At 41.8% G+C, this 20,602-nt stretch overlaps 1 protein-coding gene across 2 annotated transcripts in view; it reads right to left on the bottom strand.

Moving 5' to 3' along the window:
- Nucleotides 1-3,341: 3,341 nt before the first annotated feature.
- The window catches only part of LOC120538733 (dapper homolog 3-like), a 194,129-nt gene continuing 176,868 nt past the window's right edge, over nt 3,342-20,602 (bottom strand). The window contains exons 2-4 of one of the 2 annotated variants that reach the window (XM_039768153.1): nt 10,196-10,325; nt 9,868-10,011; nt 3,342-5,727 (exon numbers count right to left, since the gene is read on the bottom strand). In XM_039768153.1, coding sequence (XP_039624087.1) covers nt 4,007-5,727; nt 9,868-10,011; nt 10,196-10,325 — 1,995 coding nt within the window. In that variant the 3' untranslated portion in view covers nt 3,342-4,006. The remainder of the gene's footprint in view (nt 5,728-9,867; nt 10,012-10,195; nt 10,326-20,602) is intronic. The other variant, XM_039768154.1, reaches the window with a different exon arrangement.

Raw genomic sequence — 20,602 nt, forward strand, 5'->3', positions numbered from 1 at the left:
ATTTTGTAAAGAACTTTGAGCTACATTTTTTTGTATGAAAATGTGCTATATAAATAAATGTTGATTGATTGATTGATTGATCTTATCTTGTGTAAAGGTGAATGGTGGTAGACTAGTAGTTTGAAGAATGTTTTCCTGACACGATTAAGGCTTCTTAATTCCAAGTGAGGAAGGTCTTAATACCATAGTTCCACAATGCATTATCAGGTGGTCAGTATGATGTTAAATGCTTTGATTTTACTCTGATCGACCCTATGGTTTTAGTGATTGTATAGTGATCCCTCCTCGATTGTGGGGGTTGCATTCCAGAACCCCCCGCGAAAGGTGAAAATCAGCGAAGTAAAAACCATACGTTTATATTGTTGTTTTTATATTGTCACGCTTGGGTCACAAATTTGCACAGAAACACAGGAGGTTGTAGAGACAGGGACTTAAAAACACTGCAAACAAACATTTGTCTCTTTTTCAAAAGTTTAAACTGTGCTCCATGACAAGACAGAGATGACAGTTCCGTCTCACAATTTAAAAGAGTGCAAACATATCTTCCTCTTCAAAGGAGTGCGTGCCAGGAGCAGAGAAAGTCAGACAGAGAGAGAGAGACAGAGAAAGAGAAAAGCAAACAATCAAAAATCAATACATGCTGTTCGGACTTTTAAGTATGCAAGGCACCGCAATAAAGCAGCCGCAAGCAAAGGAGCAATGTGAACGTAGTCTTTCAGCATTTTTTAGAGGAGCATCCATATCCTCTAGGCCAGTGTGCGAACAGCCCCTCCGTCAGGAGCAGAGAAAGTCATAGAGAGAGAGAGAGAGACAGAGAGAGAAAAGCAAACAATCAAAAATCAATACGTGCTGTTTGGGCTTTTAAGTATGCGAAGCACCACGCGGGAAGCATATCATATATCATTGAGGAGTTTTATTTAATACGTAATACATGCTCTGCTTGGCTAGCTTCTCAGTCATCTTGTAATAGCATCCCTTGTATGAAATCAACTGGGCATACCAACTGAGGAAGCATGTACCATAAATTAAAAGACCCACTGTGCGCAGAAATCCACGAACCAGCGAAAAATCCGTGATATATATTTGGATATGCTCACATATAAAATCCGCGATGGAGTGAAGCCGCGAAAGTCGAAGCGCGATATAGCGAGGGATCACGGTATATTATATGTGATAAATGACCTTATAACTTAAGACAGTGCTTCTTGATGTTTGTGATGGGTCGTTACACAATTGTGTCATAGTGTTTCTGTTTTGATAGCCCATATTTGGCTCTCCTACTGTTGCAAATGCTGTCCAGCACTGACACATGAATTATGGTGTGTGTGTGTGACAAGCAGTGGACATGTGATTTCATTAATAACGCTGCAGAAGTTAAAGAGGACTGGAAATGCCAGTCCACCAGCTGGAATATTTTTTTTTTGTAAGACAAAAAACAGTTTTCATACATCTTGATTAATTTCAGGAGTCCTGCAGCCCACATTAGCCTGTGCAGAAGTCTTGACTTGCTGGCAGAGCTGTGTGCCAAATGCACTTTCAGCATCCACAGACAACTATTGTGTGTTTACTGTTACACTATAAATCTCTAACACAGGAGCTAAGAAGTTTTACATTAAGGTTAGCGTGTTACTCTTAACACTGATTTAAACTGGTTTGATCAATCTTAATCTACTAGTTGTGTGAAAGGCATATTTGTTGGATCACTGAGAAAAATACCAGAAAGTATCAGCGGCAGTGTAGATCAGTAAGATTAAACATTTTAGACTAGACTTTTTGCCAAATTATTTATCAACATTCATCCTGTCACCTGTATAAAATACAAATAACAAACACAAATTTGCTAGTAATAATTTTGCTGCATGACTCAACTTTTTACGCAGTTTGCTAAACTGTTACATTGAAACAGGAATGTTGAACAATGTGTGAACTTATTTAGAAAAATGTAATGTAAACAGTGGAGCTTGTTTAAAAAAATATTTTTAAAAATGCTATTTAAGACAAAATAAGTAAACAGCACTGATTAATCATTGTTACCACTTTTTTCCTTTTCCAGCACCATTGGTCATGAGATGAAGTTAAGCGCCCATTCACTCTGTCCTGGCAAAGATTGAGCTGCCCCTGTAATGAAGAATTTATTTTTCTCAGATTTACTTAAGCTTAACTCTCGCATTTACACTGGCAGTGATATGCTGTACCATAGGAATCTCTTCCCTGTTTTGAAATGATAATTATTGTTTTATTAACAATATATTTTTCTTCCACTTTTTTCTTTTAGTAATATTCATGTAAGAAATGTTCTGGAATGGAAGAAGATCATTCACTTTTTTAATTAAATGGCCATTGTTGTTTGTCTGTTAAAGCAGATGACCAGGGATCCTGCCTGGATGGTCCTGGAGCCCTGGAGGACAGCACTTCCACCACACCAGGAAGTGGTGCTAAACCAGGAACTGTGTACGCCCGGAGTGCTTCCTGGTGCAAGGGCAGCACTTCCGCCACACTAGGAAGTGCTGTCAGAAGACCATCACAGAGCACCTGGAGCACATCTGGGGTGGGATAAAAGGGGCCGCCTCACTCCATTTGAGGAGCCGGAGTCGAGAGGGAGAAGATGGAGCTTACGAGAGAGGAGTGGATGCGGCTGAAGAGAAGCACAAACGACTGAGTTTGCGGACTATGCACGGTATTGTGTGTAGTTGTGTAAATAAACAGTGCGTGTTTTGGACATAGTGAGCCTCAGTGTCTGTCTGTGTCCGGGCTGGTCTTTCACACATATTTATGGTTCTGCTGTCATTATTGCAACAATCTTATATCCCAGTATAGCATTGATTTTCAGATTAAACAGTTTATGAACTTCTGATCTATTGAATTAAAACAATTACGTGTTTATGGCATTGCTATATTACACATAAACCCATGGTCTGCAACTTATATGTAGTTGAAATTGTGGCCCTTGGCTTTAAAAAGGTTGGGAACCTGCTTACCATGTGCACTCCTACATGCCACCTTTTTTCAAATACATAATGTGCCATTTCTCAAAGCATACATCACCTCAAGCTGGCCCTGTGAACATGGCCGTGACCTTGGTTCATTCCACTGGTTGTCACAGCACCCAGATCTCAATCCAGTGAAGCATATTTAGGATGAGGTAGAATGGGAAAACATCAGCACAAATGTGTGGCCAACACTACTGCAAAAACTTAGCATAGACCAAAGAATTCCTAAGACAGTTTTCAAGGCCCTTATTGAATCCATACCTCAAAAAATGAATGCTATTCTGGGGTTCTTACTTTGTACTGGGATAAATGCATAGGTGGACCTAATAAAGCGGCCACTGAGGATTTATATTTATACATGAATGTATTTATTAACTTATGCACAAATACAATAGAGTAAATCAGCTTGGCCATTTAAAATCAAATCTTTGGGAAGGACAGGGGAAGAGCAGCTTGTTCAATCATCAGTAAATGATGCCAGCCTTGCAGCATGTGCCCATGAGGCTCCAGGCTCCTTCATTTGTTCACAAAGCAGTTCTGTACTTCAAGTGTTCCAAGTGTGAGCAGCTGCCATTTGACATACAGATAAATGCCCAGAGTCCTTGACATTAGGCAACAAGGAGGCACATACAGTAGCTGTGATGGCCTTCAACACATAACATCTCTAAAGTTTGATGGCACATCCTACAGTTTCAAAGATGAGTCAGCATTCAGGGTCTGTCTAGCTTTGATCCAAAGCTACGTACTCACAGCAGACATCTCCAAGTCTTTTACACTTTGGACAATTGTTCCTCTCTGCTAGGCTGGCAGGCTTATAAGAGAACTCGCCTGACATGATGCACACCTTCAGGGTTTCCTGGCTTGATCTTAGTGTGCCACCTGCTAGTAGGGAAAGCACTGATTCAATGGCAACACGCACGCCATTCACATGAGCAAAGCAGGGTTTAAAAACAAGAAAGCACCCCCGTTAATTGGGTGACCAATTGGCACGAAGCAACCATCAGTGCAATATCCTCTCAGACGGTAGTCATCACTTTCAAGGAACCCGTCCTGAAACGGAGGATCTTCTTCTTCAGAGCATGAGAAGCTTTGATCTTGACAAAGACTTTGGGCTGGGCAGTAGAAGATGAGGAAGGTGAAGAGGATGAGGATGGTGGTCCAGCAAGCTGTGGGGGCAACTGCTGAGGCCACACCAGCCCCCCGCTCTCATCTGAGTCACTGGAAACAGAGCTAGATCCCGGAGTGTCAGCCTCGCTCAGGCTAGACTCGCTGTCCCCAGCACACGGCTGCCCATATCCACTCAGCTCGTCCTCCGGAAGGCACACGGGAGCCCGAGGAGGGGAGAGGGGCTCTCCAAATTCAGCCTGTGGTTCAGAGTAGCCTTGAAATGTGGATCGCATTGGGGGAGGTGGAGGGGGTAAGAAGGTGTAACGGGGCTTCCTCACCCTCCTGGGCGGCTCTGCAATAAGTGGTTCACTCTCATCCTGGCTGATCTCTAAGGTTGAGCGCCACCGCCGATACCCACTTCCAGCTCCGCCACCTCCACTGTTTTGCCGTTTAGGCCTTTGTTGGGAACCGCGGCCAAAGCCAGAAAGCTCCTCTCGTTCAACGGTGTTATACTTCCTCTCCAGGATGACCCTTTGTCCCAGGAGACTATTCTCAGACTGGGATCGACACGCTTTCTTTCCAGATTTCTTGGAGCTAGACTTGGACCCTCCTTCATCTGTAAAGCGGCATTTTTTTGACCCTGTTTTGCCTCTGCTTGACTGTTGGTGATGGAAGGGGTACCGCTCAGGCGACTGGGGTGGTTCGCCACGACATTTTCCCGCAAAAGATGCCGATTTGTTGGTGTGACGAAGATGGTGACCATGAGTGTGCCCACTAGATCGGCTTGTCTGTTGAGCTTGGCATGGTTGCTGGGCAGGGATATACTGAGCATTCACCATGTGTTCCTCTAAAGGAGGCGACCTGACTCTTCGATATTCTTGCCTTTCCTCATAAGGCACATAATGCTGGAAGGTTGACAGAAGGTCTTCAGGGCAGTCTGGATCACTGCTCACACTGTCGGTCATACTGGGTCCTAGATTGGAGCCAATGCACACAGACTCCTGGTACTCCAAGGATGCCGGCCTGGTTGTTTTAGGAGGCCTGGCATATAAGATATTCAGGGCTTCTTCAGGACTCAGAGGCAGCCTTGGGTAGCTATCTGAGAGGTTGCCGCTCCCCTGACTTCGCCCATATGACTGGTCAAAGCTTCTGCATGCCCAGAGGGGTCGAGGCTTGCCTTCAAAGCTTGAGGAAGGTGTAGAATTGCCAATCATGGGGTAACGCCCTTCAGTAGATTCCACAGGCCTCCTGCATAAGCTGTTCTGCCGGGCTAGGCCCTTGTTTGGATCTGAATTGAGACTGGTCCGAGGTTTGGTAGGCCGGTGTGGCATTCCCCTCCTTTGTATAAGTCCCAAAATGTAACTCTCAACACGATGGGCTTGTTGAATGTCCTCAGGAGTAGCCATCTCCGTGGAGTCCAGGCAGGATTGGTCCTGGAAACTGTGGGGTTCTTGAATAGATGACTGATAAGGGTATTGGTCCTCCCAAATATAAGGCTCACCTCCGCCACTTTCAGGATTACCCTCTGGAGAGGAGTTGTAGGGGGCAGAAAAGGAGCGAGGTACAGAGGAATGAGTGTTGCCTTCAGACAGCATGTCTAAGCATTCCTGGTCCACCAAAAAGAGGTCCCCTAAAAAAAAAATATAAGAAGTGAGTCACTTGCAATATTTAAAAAATCCAGCAGAGGATGTCCCTGCTATCTTGTCACTATATGTCTCCAAATGTCTCACTTCACCGTCATCCCTGGAAAGTTAATTCTATTGTGTTTTAAATGTGTACTTTGTATCTGTCATCTGACACTCCAAATGAGTTGAATAGGCTTCACTAGACCCACCAAAGCAAAATAGGTCTTCTGTTTTAATCAAAGTGGATGTCCTTTTCCCTTTTTTTTATTTGAACTGTATTAAATTTGCTTTGAAAAAAGCGCATTCTGAATGTATACAGTGTGATGTACGCTGTGAAACGTACCAATTCATTGACTACTTGAACCTTTTTCACTTGTTTTTGTGAAGCTAACCATAACTCCAGAAATATAAATGCTTTCATAGACTTGTTGGAGATCAAAAAGAGTGTATCTCCAAAATGAAATTTAGACCTTCATCGCTCAACCACCATGCTTACTTACAGAAAACAAAAAATACAATAACATGTCTAAGCTTTTCACATCTGATTGACCTACTCTGCAACTTACAGATGTTCTGAAGAATATTTACAAAGTCCTTTATTTAGCAAAAATAATTAATAAGCACAAGATATATTTTAAAGGGTTACCAGAAGCATGAGTGCTGCAAGGATGGCATTGGGGACAAAAATCACAACAGAGAAACAAAGCCACATTAACAATGATAAGCACCAGGGAGGTCCAGGGGTAACAAACCCTGTCAGTGTAAACCTCCAATGGAACCAGAATAAGAAACAGACCTTGACGTCTTGAAAAAGAACTAACCAAAGACATACAACGCATTAAAGTACACCTAGTGAGCCTCAGGAGAGCAGACGCTGGATTACAAGTGACCAGCATGGTTTAGGGCTGCTTGACTGCCTTAGTATTACAAGATGGAGGCCACAGAGGGCTTGATGAAGGCTAGAAAATATCCAGGTGAGTAGGTGACAGCTTGGAGTTTATTCTAGAGCAGGTAAAAACCAAACTGCTTCTTTATGACTAAGATCTGGGGGGAATATAAGGATTCCACAGCAAACATCCATGCCAATTAGTGGAAACATGAAGTTCTTGATGGAGGAGGTAGAAATTAAATTTCCTCTTTAAGATGGAGATCTGAGACAAATTCTGAAAGGTCAGAGTGAACCTATGGGTCAATAAGTGGCAGCATGGAGCTCCTGCTAGAAAAGGTAGGAACCAAATTGTTCCCTTAAGATTGAGATTTGAGGAGCAATGTTACAAGACTAGGTGAGACTTTCACAGCAGCAAATGGAAGAATGGGGTTCCAACTAGGGAAGCAAGGCCTCACATTGCACTCATAAGATCGGGATCTGAGGGAAATGGTAGGAGGGTAGATGTAATGTGTGAAGCAACAGGTGACAGCTTGGAGTTCCTGTTAGGGAAGATAGGAATGACATTGATTCTTTAAGATTGAAATCTGCAATGGATATTAGTAGGCATGAAGACCTCCAAACTAAGTTATAGCAAGGAGTTCCTGCCAAGAAATGTGAGGCTAGGCCAGTGAAGATTAACAGAAAGCTAGCATTTTTCCTTCATGCCACTAGGTGGCTAGAAAATCCCTGATTGAGATGGAGGTGGATGGGGTTGATAAATTGAGAAATCTACATTTTAGGGAGTTACATTTGCTATTACAGGTGCTATTAGAGGAAGCTCTGCTCTCTTGTTCCTATGGACGAACAAGATGTACACAGACACCAGAAGTAATTTTTTAACTTGACCCAAAGACACACTGAGAATAAAAACCTACTGTGTCCTCTCCAGTTAGAAACTGATCAATCTAAAACATCAGATATTTGATAAATGAGATAAGATCATTCTATCAAGAAATTTCCATTGTCAGTCTTTCCAATGATCCATTTTCTGAAATTGCTGTCCAGAATACGTGACCAATCTGTCACTTTTAGCAATATTGATTTAGGGAAGTGTCAGAAAGACCGTGTTTGAGGTTGCCTATAAAGCCACGTTATCTATTTTGGTCTGCATAGTCAGGTAGCAGCCATCACAAATCCTCAAGCCCAACTAAATTCTGTACATCAACCCTTCTAGTCTGCCTACAAGACTATATGAAAAACCCCAGTGGTCATTCTGCTGTAGGATAACGTCATGGATGATTCTCCTTGAAGATTTTATGTTAGGGGATCACTAAATTGGATTTCCCTTTTGGAACCTTGACTATCCTTTATTATCTTACTCTGGGCTTTTCACACTGTTTATTGGAATTTAGGGTTAGGGAGGACATGAACCAATTACAGCAGCATTGGGCCCAAGTTCATTACACTCAGACACATTTCCATACTCATTCATAATATTAACAGTCTCCATGATCATCCTCACAAAAATGTGTTGGGAAGGTGGGAGAAAATCAAAATACCCAGGAAAAAAAAACACACCCAAACGTGGGGCAAACATATCGACTCAACACAGATGGTTATTGTTGTGAATAAGTTCATTCTTAATTTTTAGGTATTTTTGTTTTTTTAGGGTTGAACATTTGCTTTGTGGAATCCTAGATTGTGAATCCCTTATTGTTTTCTGATTGAAAGCTTACTTTTGTTTTTGTGAATTATTTTGCATTGTTTATGGTCATTCATCATTAGGACAGGTGTATGTTATCAGGGGGTGTGTCCTAAGAGGTCATGAACTGGCGGTAACACTGTAATGAGTTAAAAGGTCATCATTTCAGGCAATTCCTTATCCGAGTTTGTGGATTCCAAAAGCCTTTTTCCAATCTGTCTTTTGTTTTAAACAAACCTTTTCCTAAACTACTTACAGTATTTGGTCCCCAATTGTTTTGGTGATGGTACGGAAGTCTTCAAGGATTTTATTCTCTTTTTTCTGGCCTTGACTACATCTTTTCTTTTGATCTCCTTTAAAAAATTATTCTTGTTAGTGCTCCATGAACTCACTTTTTTAATTGGTAGGTCAAGAGACCTAGAACTAGAAGTGTTTAAAATTATGAAAAGAAATAGTACAGTGGAGCACAGCTGTTAAATTCTGCAACAAGGACACTGGGCATCTTTGGCACCAATATTATAGAGGTTTTCTTTATGCAAAGAACTATAGACGCGTGGAACAAATTACCTGGTAACACGGTGGAGAGCAGTACTTTAGAAACCTTCAGATCTTGACTCGATTTTATTCTTAGGTGAATAAAATAGAGGAGCTTGTGAGGCTGAATGGTCTGTTCCTGTCACAACTATTCTAGTGATCTAATGCTCCAATATCCTGGATGTGCTAACCTCAGCTCCACTATGGCACCCTATTCCAACTCTCAGGTCTGATAATTTAGAATGAAATGAATCATCGATAGATAGATAGATAGATAGATAGATAGATAGATAGATAGATAGATAGATAGATAGATAGATAGATACTTTATTAATCCCAAGGGGAAATTCACATACTCCAGCAGCAGCATACTGATAAAAACAATATTAAATTAAAGAGTGATAACAATGAAGGTATAACAGACAGACAATAATTTTGTACAATATTAACGTTTAACCTCCCCAAGGGATAGAATTGAACAGTCGCATAGTGTGGGGTAGGAATGATCAGTCTGTCCGTGGAGCAGGACGGTGACAGCAGTCTGTCACTGAAGCTGCTCCTCTGTCTGGAGATGATCCTGTTCAGTGGATGCAGTGGATTTTCCATTATTGACAGGAGCCTGCTCAGTGCCCGTCGCTCTGCCACAGATGTCAAACTGCCTACAATAAAGTCTGCCTTCCTCATCAGTATGTCCAGGTGTGAGGCGTCCCTCCCCAGTATATCACCGCATAGAAGAGGGCACTCGCCACAACCATCTGATAGAACATCTGCAGCATCTTATTGCAGATGTTGAAGGAGGTCAGCCTTCTAAGGAAGTATATTCGGCTCTGTCCTTTCTTACACAGAGCATCAGTATTGGCAGATAACATTGTCTTATACAAAAAGTATAACTTCACTTCACATTAACTTTCCAGGAGCCAATTTGGTTGCAGAGACATAGGACTCAATAATTACCAGCAAATCATGAAACACACCTACATACTCCACACATTCAACAGAAGATCATTTCAGTCATGTCTTCCTTAACATTTAACTTCTTACCTACAGATTTTGGACGTTCATTGGCATAATTTATCCTGGCCTCTGTGAGAGAACCAATCCGTGAATAGCTGGGAAAGAACTCCCCAAAAACAGAGTCTGACAGACCCACAGGTGATGGCCCTTCACTGAGTTCATAAAAGCCTGCTGGCACAAAAATAAAGCAGCATTACTTTTGACATATACAACCTATGAGATTATTAATTCTGCTAACTTTGAAAATGTCAGGCACATTTATTTTTAAAACCTTTCCCCGTCTCCAATATGTCATTCTACGTCATGCCACTACACAAAGGACATTTGGGGTAGGGGGAAGTTAGAACCTGTTTACCTGAGCTTGGTCTGCTGTCTGCAAGTTCTGAAGGAGGATCTGGGAAAGGTGGGTCAGCATCGACTCGTAATTCTCCAACCTGCTGCTCCAAGGACGACATTAAACCCCATGGGGTGCTTTTTAGGCTGTTCTGAAATGACAATAAATAAAGAAGAAGTTGTTAAGAAAGGTAACACTGGACAATGAAGATTGTCTATTCTGAAGACTGTTTTGTGATTTTGGCTTGCCAATCACAAACTGTTTTATTGTAATTGCCTCATTTTCTCTCATAATGTAAATATGCATATGCAACAACTACAAGTGGAACATTTGTAGAGGGGACTGGGCGGTCTCTTGGTCTGGAACCCCTACAGATTTTATTTTTTTTCTCCAGCCTTTGGAGTTTTTTTTGTTTTTCTGTCCACCCTGGCCATCGGACCTTACTTATTCTATGTTAATTAATGTTGACTTATGTTTATTTTTTATTGTGTCTTCTATTTTTCAATTCTTCATTTTGTAAAGCACTTTGAACTGCATTTTTTTGTATGAAAATGTGCTATATAAATAAATGTTGATTGATTGTTGATTGATTTGTGGTGATATAGCAGTAGTGGCACTGCTACTAGGAAATGCAGCACAGATACACCAAATCCGGCCAATAGTCTTGAAGTTTATCTGTTCCCTGCAGAGACTCAAGGCACCCTGTGGCAGACACAACAAAGCAGCCCCAAAAAATAACCAAGCCTCCTCCTTGTTTCACAGTAGCTATGGTGTCTTTTCATTGAAAGCTTCATTTTTTCATCTGTCAACATACAGCTGATGTGAGTTGCCGAAAACCTCCAGTTTTGTCTCATCTGACCAAAGGACATTCTCCCAGAAGCACTGTGTCTTGTCAATATGACATGTAGACATGTGTGATACTCATTAAAGAATACGCTGAGTTTGAAAAATCACTCAAATCCAATTATTTGTGATCTTTTCTAGGGGTACCCACAAATGTGTGGAGGCCATTTTAGAATATCTTTGTTGAATAAGCAATACTTGATCTCTTTTTACACTTGCTTTGCTTTATTCGATGACATATCAAAGGCATGCAGGCACACAGGTGACAATTGCTTTTCACTTAGTCACCTTTCAGGGGGCATGCAGCACTTTCTCAATGAGCTATAAGGGGACCAACTAATTTGTCCACGTCTGTTAAGCTTTTAAGTATCAAGAGGTAAAGTACATGCTGCAAGCAATTTAGGTCAGTCATGAAAAAGAAACTGATGCAGCTAATGCTTGCTGATGTTCATAATGAATGGAAATGTTTTTGGTTGGTATAATCTGGGTAAAATGCCATATATACAGTGTCAGGGATGCCAGGGGCCATGACCCGGCCGGGACGACAGGAAGGACCAGATGTGGGTCTGCACCCACCCTGGATCACGTGGGGGTTGCCTTCCGGGTTGCTTTGGGGGCCACAGGTACAGGGCATGGAAGCCCTAATCTGTAGGGGCCGGTGGTCACCGCCAGGAGGCGCCCCAGTGCCTTGGGGACCTGTTACGCCAGCACTTCCGCCACAATAGGAAGTGCTGGGGGGAAGATTTATGACGGCGCCCGAAGAGCAGCCGGGAGGACAGCCGGCACTTCCGCCACGCTGGGGCGTGGCCAGAAGAAGATTGCCGGGAACACCTGGGGCTCATCCGGGTCCTCTATAAAAGGGGCCGTCTCCATTCATTCGAGGCTAGAGTCGGGTGGAAGGAGGACGAAGCAGAAGAGAGTGGAGGCGGCCCAAAGACAAGGCATTGTGGCCAGGACTGTGATTGGTTTGGGGTTTGTGCAGGTGACTAGGTCTGAGTGACCATTGAACTGGGTCTTTGTGACCATTATATTAATTGTAAATACTGTAAATAAACGTGTGGTGGTTTGAGAACAACATGTCCGCCTGTCTGTTTCCGGGCCAAGTTCACAACAGGTATTAAAAAGGGCACCGGGATCGGATGTAAGATAGGAAGTATCTCAAGAAATGACCTGATAGGGTAATGTTTAAGGTTTGAAGCTGGCAAAACTGGAAAGTTTCTCCAATATGGCAACATAGCCAAATCTTTACCATCTAGGGTCCAACTTCAAAGAATTAAGTGGAAAACACTAAAGAAGAGAGCGGATTATATTTGTAAATTTGCAAAGTTTTAATGAAATTAGTAAATTATATATGACCACAAAACCAAAGATTATGAAAATATACAAGAAGCCTGGATGAAATAGAGGGTTTCATGAGTCAAGATGGGCTGCTGAACTGCAAGGATATGTCAAATGTCAGATTGCAGAAATCAAAAATTGTGAATATCCCCCGCTATGTGATATTGCCATTACAGACCCCTATGTGTCCAGGCTGGGTCTCAGCTATGCCCCTGACCCCATCTCTTGCCTACAGTTTGCCTTTGGCCCCTCCAATATCTATCCGTTACATTAGATGTACTAATCAGATAGGACAAAAAAAAGAGGGAAACCTTATTCTCATTTTTGAATGTTTGTTATTTTGACCACTTTTGGCTACATTTATATATAAATTTACAATATACTACAAGCTACAAGCATAAGAGCAAACAAATCAATTGATTAGGATAGTGCAAGCTCAGATCCATAGAAAATAATTGGGGGTCTGCTTCATTCCTGTGCAGAACAGCTCTCTCCAATATCATACTCCTTATCTGAGTCATCATTTGATGTACAGCAAGGACCCAGTTGATGGAAACAAGCAAATGTTATTCCATTAGAAAAAACTACACACCCCAAAGCATTAAGCGATTTCATCCCGGTGGTATTAAGCTTGCATGTCATGAAATGCTTTAAGAAGTTAATTAAGAGAGAACTACTTAACAAAACCTAGGCCTCTTTGGACCCTTACCTAAATGCGTACAGAGCAATGAGGCAGGTGGAGGACACCACAGCAATACTTCTGAATTTACTGAATGAGCACTTGGGAGGGTCAAAAAATATGCAAGATTGCTGTGTGGTGTTATGGGTCCACAGCTCGTTGAGCAAAGGCCATTCATTTTAAATAATCACCGCACCCGAGGCGGCTTCGTGAGGGGCGATGTTATAGCGAGCAGCGGGGCAGTCGTCGATGTGGGCGTTTCTCACCGTGTGCACAGGTGAGGAACTGCCCACAATCGTGATTGCTCCCGTGGCTAATGCTACAGCTGTGATGGCCCCTCACGGTTTAAAAAGAAGCGCGAGTCGGTTGTGGGGGGGGGGAAAGGAGATGAGGACGGAGGTTACAGGGAGCGAGGAAGCAGGTGGTGCGTGAGTGTGGTGAGCGCGCGATCGAGCGCTCGTGGGCAGCTGCGAGAAAGCTGGGTGTTAGGCCGACACCCAGGCGTTTGAGTTGAGGTTGCTCCCGCTGAGTGACCAGGTAGCGGAAGTGCCTAGAGGAAAGCGACGAGCCGCAGAAGGCCGTGGAAATGCAGAGGAAGTCGGGAGGCTTGGTGGTGGAGTCCCCAGTGTGTGCGTCCTGGTCATTGGTGGACATCAAGTCTCGGGGACTGGGATGAGTGCCAGACCGAAGCCAGGGGTCGGGAGGTCTCCAGTCTCGCGTGTGTTGTAGGAGGGCAGCTGCAGAGAGCGTCTTGCCTGCTGCTTGGCCCAAACGGGATAAGCAGGTGAGACGCTAACAGAAAATAAGCACGGAGCTTGTTTGTTGTTTTTAAGACTGCTTCCATGAGAAGATTTTAACCTCTGGTTTTTAAGGATTGTTTTTTTCTATTGATTTTTAACCTCCACGTTTTCATTTTATGGAATTATTTGATGAAGAACTTTTGGAGCACTGCACTTTACATGAACACTGTTTATTTTGTTTTGATGGACAGTTTTAAATAAAAGCACTGTTTTGCACTTTTAACCATCCCCTTGCTAAGATGCTCAATTATTGCCTTCACTGACTAGCTCTCTCGGTTTCATTATCGACGGTGTTGGGTTCAAGGGTTCCCAAACATCAAAGGGAGTGTGGAGCCAGAACCCACATCGTCACATGCTGTTTATAATTTACCCCTCACGCATTTAATATAACCCAGCCGCACATTTTATTTGACAAGCTGATTTTGTAAGTGGAGTGGTGGCTCTGAGGCTAGGGATCTGTACTTACAATCGGAAGGTTGCCGGTTCGAATCCCGTAAATGGCAAAAGGGACTCTGCTCTGTTGGGCTCTTGAGCGAGGCCCTTAACCTGCAATTGCTGAGCGCTTTGAGTAGTGAGAAAAGTGCTATATAAATGCAATGAATTATTATTATTGATCAATTCAGGTTAGTGCCTAATTTGGTGGGGTGGATTCTGGACTTTTTGCAAACAGAACACAAAGAGTGAGTGAGTGTTAATGACTGTTTTTTTTGCTAGCCTAAGAATAACTATCAGTACCCTCTAAGGTTGCTGTTTATCACCTTTTTATCTTTTATTTGACTGCAACAGTGCACACAAGGACAGATATATCCTGAAATTTGCAGACAACTCTGTCATTGTGAGTCTTTTACAAGATAAGGAAGAAAGCCATGGACCTGTTGTCAATGAGTTTATACAATGGTGTGTGATCTTTCTCTTTAATGACTAAATATTTCTAAGACAAGAGATATGCTTGTAGATCTCAGGTGCTCCCCTCCTTCCACTACCTCAAACTTCATCAAAGGACAGACAGTGGAGATGGCAGAGCTTTACAAATATCTGAGAGCAATCACTGATAACAGGCTAAACTTTGATCTGAACACAAAACAAATTTGTAGGAAGGGGCGGACACAGCTTTGAATTCTGAGGAAACTAAACTGCTGTTTTATATGTTCTTTATTGAATCTGTTGTCACATTTGCTTTTATATGTTGGTTTGGCAACCTCAGCATTAAGAAAATAAACCATCTTAGCAACATTGTAAAAATCAGCAGTAAAATTATTGGTTTGCAGCAGACCTCTGTCACTGAACGGTGTCACAAACCCATTAGAAAGAAGGCCAACTCAATTCTGCCAGCAAGCAGGCATCCTAAATTTCAGCTTTTGCCATCAGGCTGCAGATTTAAGTATTCAAAGGTAAATAGGAACAGATTTATGAACCCTTTTAATCCTAGAGCTTTAAGCTTTTTGAACTCTTTTACTTGTACAGATGCTCCTAAATACTAAATTCTGAATTATTACTTTGTGTACTGTTAAAAGTAATTCCTTGTACTAATCTTGAGTGTGTGTATATGCGATAACACTAGTTCTCAGTTATAGTATCTTTATTTATCTTATTGGATCTGTGTAACAATACCTCATGGTTTTGTACTTTCCTGTTTCAAAAATATTTCCCACTGGGATAGTAAAGCCTGCCTATTCTAATATAACCTAACCTAAAGAAGCTTGAAAAACACTCCTGGCTCCAATGAGAGCAATTGGGAAATGATTCATGGGAATGCAAATAATCCCACAGACTCTACCAATAAAGATGAGGTTGTGGATTTGGGAAATCCAAAGAATCAGACTGTCTCATGCTGTGATAATCAGAATGTGATAGATAGGAACCTGAAAGGTCAATTTCATGAAAAGAGGCATGACTCTCAACAGTGTTAGCATCCTAGTACCTCTGCTTTTTATGAATCAAATGCCGTGCCTGGGAAACTCAAAATATAAATATAGCTCTGCTGATGACAGCCAAGAGATAGATAGATAGATAGATAGATAGATAGATAAAAGGCACTATATGATAGATAGATAGATAGATAGATAGATAGATAGATAGATAGATAGATAGATAGATAGATAGATAGATAGATAGATCTCAGTGGTAGTGTGTTAGAGAGTGGATGTGCAGCATCACTTACAATGCAATTCAGTTTTGTTGACTTTGATTACATTTTACCTGAAGAAGGGGCCTGAGTTGCCTCAAAAGCTTGCATATTGTACTCTTTTGAGTTAGCCTAAAAAGGTGTCATTGTGCTGGACTTCTCACTACATCCATAATGGCTAACAAGGTACAACACCCACATACTACATTCAGTTTTGTTTTAATTCTTTCCTTTGCCACAACCTCTGGGCAGTCCAGAATGTGTCCCATAAATGACATAACATTAACTACGCAGATAATGATCGGGACGTGACTACCAGCATTCCAAAAACATTCCCCTGACTCCAATGATAACGATCAAGAGACACTTCTTCATAATCTAAAGGATCCAACATTACTGATAAAGACCAACATGTAACTGTCTGCAATATGAACCCTTGATTCTACTAGTAACAATCAAGATACACCTCTTAGGACTGCAACATATACCACAAATTGTACCCTTTATCCTTCAAAACCCATAAACATCCTACTAATTGATATGAAAATGTGACTCTGGAAACCAGCCAATGTGCCGCGTCAACTCTACCAGTGATGATAATAACCAAGCTGTTGGGAATGCAAGGACTCTCAGTGATTATTCATTTTACTTTGACTTACATTTTACATTGGGGGTCAAGAGAACTGAAACTAAAACTAGTTGTTTAAAAAAATGATGAATGGAACTAGTACAGTGGACCGTAGGTGTTACTTTGAATTAAGTTCTTTGAAAAGAACACAGAGACATTGTTGCAAACATATTAAAGGCAGATTTGGAACCAATATTAGAAAGTTTTTCTTGACTCAATGGGCCACATGCACATGGAATAAATGACCAAGTAGTGTGGTGCAGGTTAGGACTTTATGGGCCTTCAGATCTCAACATGATGCTATTTTAGATAACCTAAGTAAATAAAATGGATGTGCTTTCTGGGCTGAAAGGCCTGTTCCTGTCACAACTGTATGAAATTAAACAGGAATCCAACCAATCCAGGTTCACATCAAGTCTAACAATGACAATAATTTATTTTATAATTTATAATTTATTAATCCCCTTGGGATTAATAAAGTATCTATCTATCTATCTATCTATCTATCTATCTATCTATCTATCTATCTATCTATCTATCTATCTATCTATCACAACTTAGCTGTCAAGACTGAAGTGTGACACCCTTGAAACTGAAGCATTGCATAAACTTTACTAACAACAAATGGAGCAGAACTCTCAAGAAGGCTACTGATGACAATAGACTGACTCTTGAGAAGCTTTAAATAAATCAAGTAAGTAACTCAGATCAAGTCAAAGCAAGACAAGTGGTTCCTACACAGCCAGTTATTGTCATACCATCCAAACACAGTATTACAGAATAAAGTGGCAAGAACTAACATTGACCCAGGACCACAGTACAACATACACATAAACACAGGGCCAGTGCAAAATGTGTAAAGAACTATACTATACTAAAAACATATAAAAATATATAAATAAACTAGTTGTGTAAGTCAGCACAGGGTCCTAGAAACTATTGAAATCGTCAGAAAAAGAAATTGAAATGCAGAGATGTCAGGTAATTGGAAGGAACTACTCTAGGCATCTCTCTCCTAGGAGGTTTCATTGTGCTGATGTGCTCGCCTCGCGTGTGCATTAGCGGCTAAGCGACTGTCTTTCTTCAGAAGTTTCTTTTTGTCGACGTGCTCGCCTCGCTTTTGTATTAGCGACAGGAGAAAAAGTAAAAGGGATACCGTTTTGCCGATGTGCTCGTCTCGCTTGCATAAGTAATTCTCTCTTTTCTTGTCGGTTTTACTTTGGCAAAAGAGTCGCTTTCTTCTTCCGACTCATTAACTTGGGGCCACCTTGCCCGCTATCTGAGCTTAATACTGTAGTAGCCTCGCACTTCCGGGCCAGACAGACAGACACACACTCTTCCATGCTTAGATGTTTAGTTTTCTGTTTCTTCAGAGGTGCAGCCCTTACCCCAACTCCACCTCTCACTTCCGGGCCGGACAGACACACACTTGCATGCGTGGATGTTTATATATAAGATAATAGGTATATGACTAGATAGTGACAGTCACTCCACTAATAATGGTAGTTAAATAGTTTTTGGAAATCTAATGCATCAATGACAGTTGGATTGTGACCCATAGTATCCCTCTGACACCACTCTACTTTGACAGAGAATGGGCTTGAAAGAAAATGGATGGACCACGTAAACAACGCATTATTGAAGGACCCTAGAGTTAGCAGTAAATGCCTTAAATCTGAATAGGTTAAAGTTTGTAAGATGTGAGCTCACGATGGGAAAGAGTTAATAATCTACAGTCCAACACCAAAAAAAAATCAACCCTTGATCAACTGTATTACTCTCTTTTAAAAGCTGAAGAAACAGAATATCAGAGATTAGACACGGGCAATAAAAGACAAGACTATGAAAAGTTCCTCTGTAGGCCATCCTGCAGGCACCTCTACATGGTCAGATGCACAGCTGGAATTCAGAGAGCCACTTCCATGAATGTTAAGCTTTTGCTCTTCCTCTTTTTATGTATTTTCTATTTATGTTCACAAAGCAAATTATAGGGATTTGCTTGTAGCGGGTGGAGGCTTGAGTCCTCGAGGCTATTGTGTTGTGTTGTATAGCTAACTGTAAATTGATGAGATTTATTTAGGAGGTGGGGACTGTCAGCTGATTTGGAAGCTTCTTTGTTGTCAGGTTTTACAAAAGACAAGTCGTACATGTGTGGGATTTGTTCAGCTAGCTTATGATTGTTAAATGAGTTTGCGGGATCTTCTTCCAGCCATATAAAAAATGATTTCCCTGATGCTACAGTGATGGATTGCACAGTAAAAAGTGACTAAGTAAGCCTATGCAGGCGTGGGTGGGGGAGTGTCAAGATAGTAAATATACAATTTGATTGCACTTGTGTGTTCAAGGCATAATTACAAAATGCTGCCTGGATAAATCAAAGACTCCTTTACAGAGTGGGAAGCTCTGCCATAAAGGAAACAGCCACCCCCGGTCTGATGACAAAGCCTTACACCTATTCTGCTGGAAGACAACATTGACCCTCTCGTTCAAAAAGGCACCTATAAATAGGCAATTTGAAGATCAACCTTCATGCCTGCCAGAATGCCAAAGTCTATTTGATCTCAGAATTTTGCAACTTAACTCTGATCCCGTCAAGTCTCAGAAGCTTGTAGCATTCACAGCCTCAGAAATTGATCCCATCACATGTCAAAGGTTTGTATAAAACCGTGCTGGGGTTTGGAATTTGTGAGACCTGCGGCGTTATCAGACTAAAGCCTTGATGCTGTCAGCCTCCACATGACTGGATTTTCTTAACCTCCCCCCCAAGTCTGCTCTTGTCAGATAGCTGCAATCTGTAAATTTATTACCTTGGCAACTTATCTGGTCTAACTTCAGCATGCCAACTACCATAGACCAGCAACAAAGGCAGGCAGTATTAGCAACTCTAAGCATGCAATGGTCCATTGAGCTTTCCTGTTCCAAACATATTTCCCTCTGGGATAATAAAGTCTACCTATATAAGTCTATATATATATATATATATATATATATATATATATATATATATATATATATATATACAGGAGGCTGGTGGACAGACCAAGAGACGCCTGGAAGAACTGGGAGGTGGCATATACGTCCTCCGGGCTACGAGGGGGCAAACGCCCTGGATCTGGAGAGGATCACGGGAGAGAAGCAAGGAGGCTCAAGCCCACTGGGGCCCGTGGCCACCGCCAGGGTGCGCCTCGAGTCTTAGAGAGCCTAGGAAATGTTTACTTCCGCCACACCCGGGAAGATGGAGAAAGATCCTTCCAGGGACACCCAGAGTACCGGGTGCAAGAGCAGCACTTTCGCCACACCAGGAGGTGCTGCCAGAAGGACATCATCAGGCACCTGGAGCACATCCGGGTGGAAATAAAAGTGGCCGCCTCCCTACAATCAGGGAGCTAGAGTTGGGAGTGGGAGCAGGACGAAGCTCCCATGGAGAGAGGAAAGGCGGCCCATGGACAGTGAGAGAAAGGACCAGATTGGGGTGATTAGTGCTGGGAGCAGGACTGTGTTTATTTGTGAATAAAAGTGTGTGCTTTATAAAGATGTGGCCTCAGTCTGGTGGTGTCCGGACGTGTCTCACTATATATATATATATATATATATATATATATATATACTGTGTATACTGTATATACAGTATATATATACTTTGTATATATACAATATATATATATACGAAGTGAAGGACTGTGAAGCAGTTTACATACTTGTAGTTAGTACTCCACACACTGAGAAAAATGAATCACGTATCTTAAAATAGTTTTCTGTTCCTAAGCTTTCAACACCTACCAAGTGTCATCATCAGAGGAAAATGATTAGACATACAGGAATCAAAGGCAATATATAGTAAATGGGGGGTGCAAGAGAGGGGTGGGTTTGAGAAGATGTTGGTCAAAAAGACTTGTTTATTATTTACATGCTCTCCTTTTTAAGCCTGCATATGCTGCATTCTTGTCCAAGTGTCGTTTTTATTTGAAAGCCAGGATTCACCCAACTCTCTGACACTTTTAGTATTAGTCCTGAA

The sequence above is a fragment of the Polypterus senegalus genome, chromosome 11 (genome assembly GCF_016835505.1).
Source record: "Polypterus senegalus isolate Bchr_013 chromosome 11, ASM1683550v1, whole genome shotgun sequence".
NCBI lineage: Eukaryota > Metazoa > Chordata > Cladistia > Polypteriformes > Polypteridae > Polypterus > Polypterus senegalus.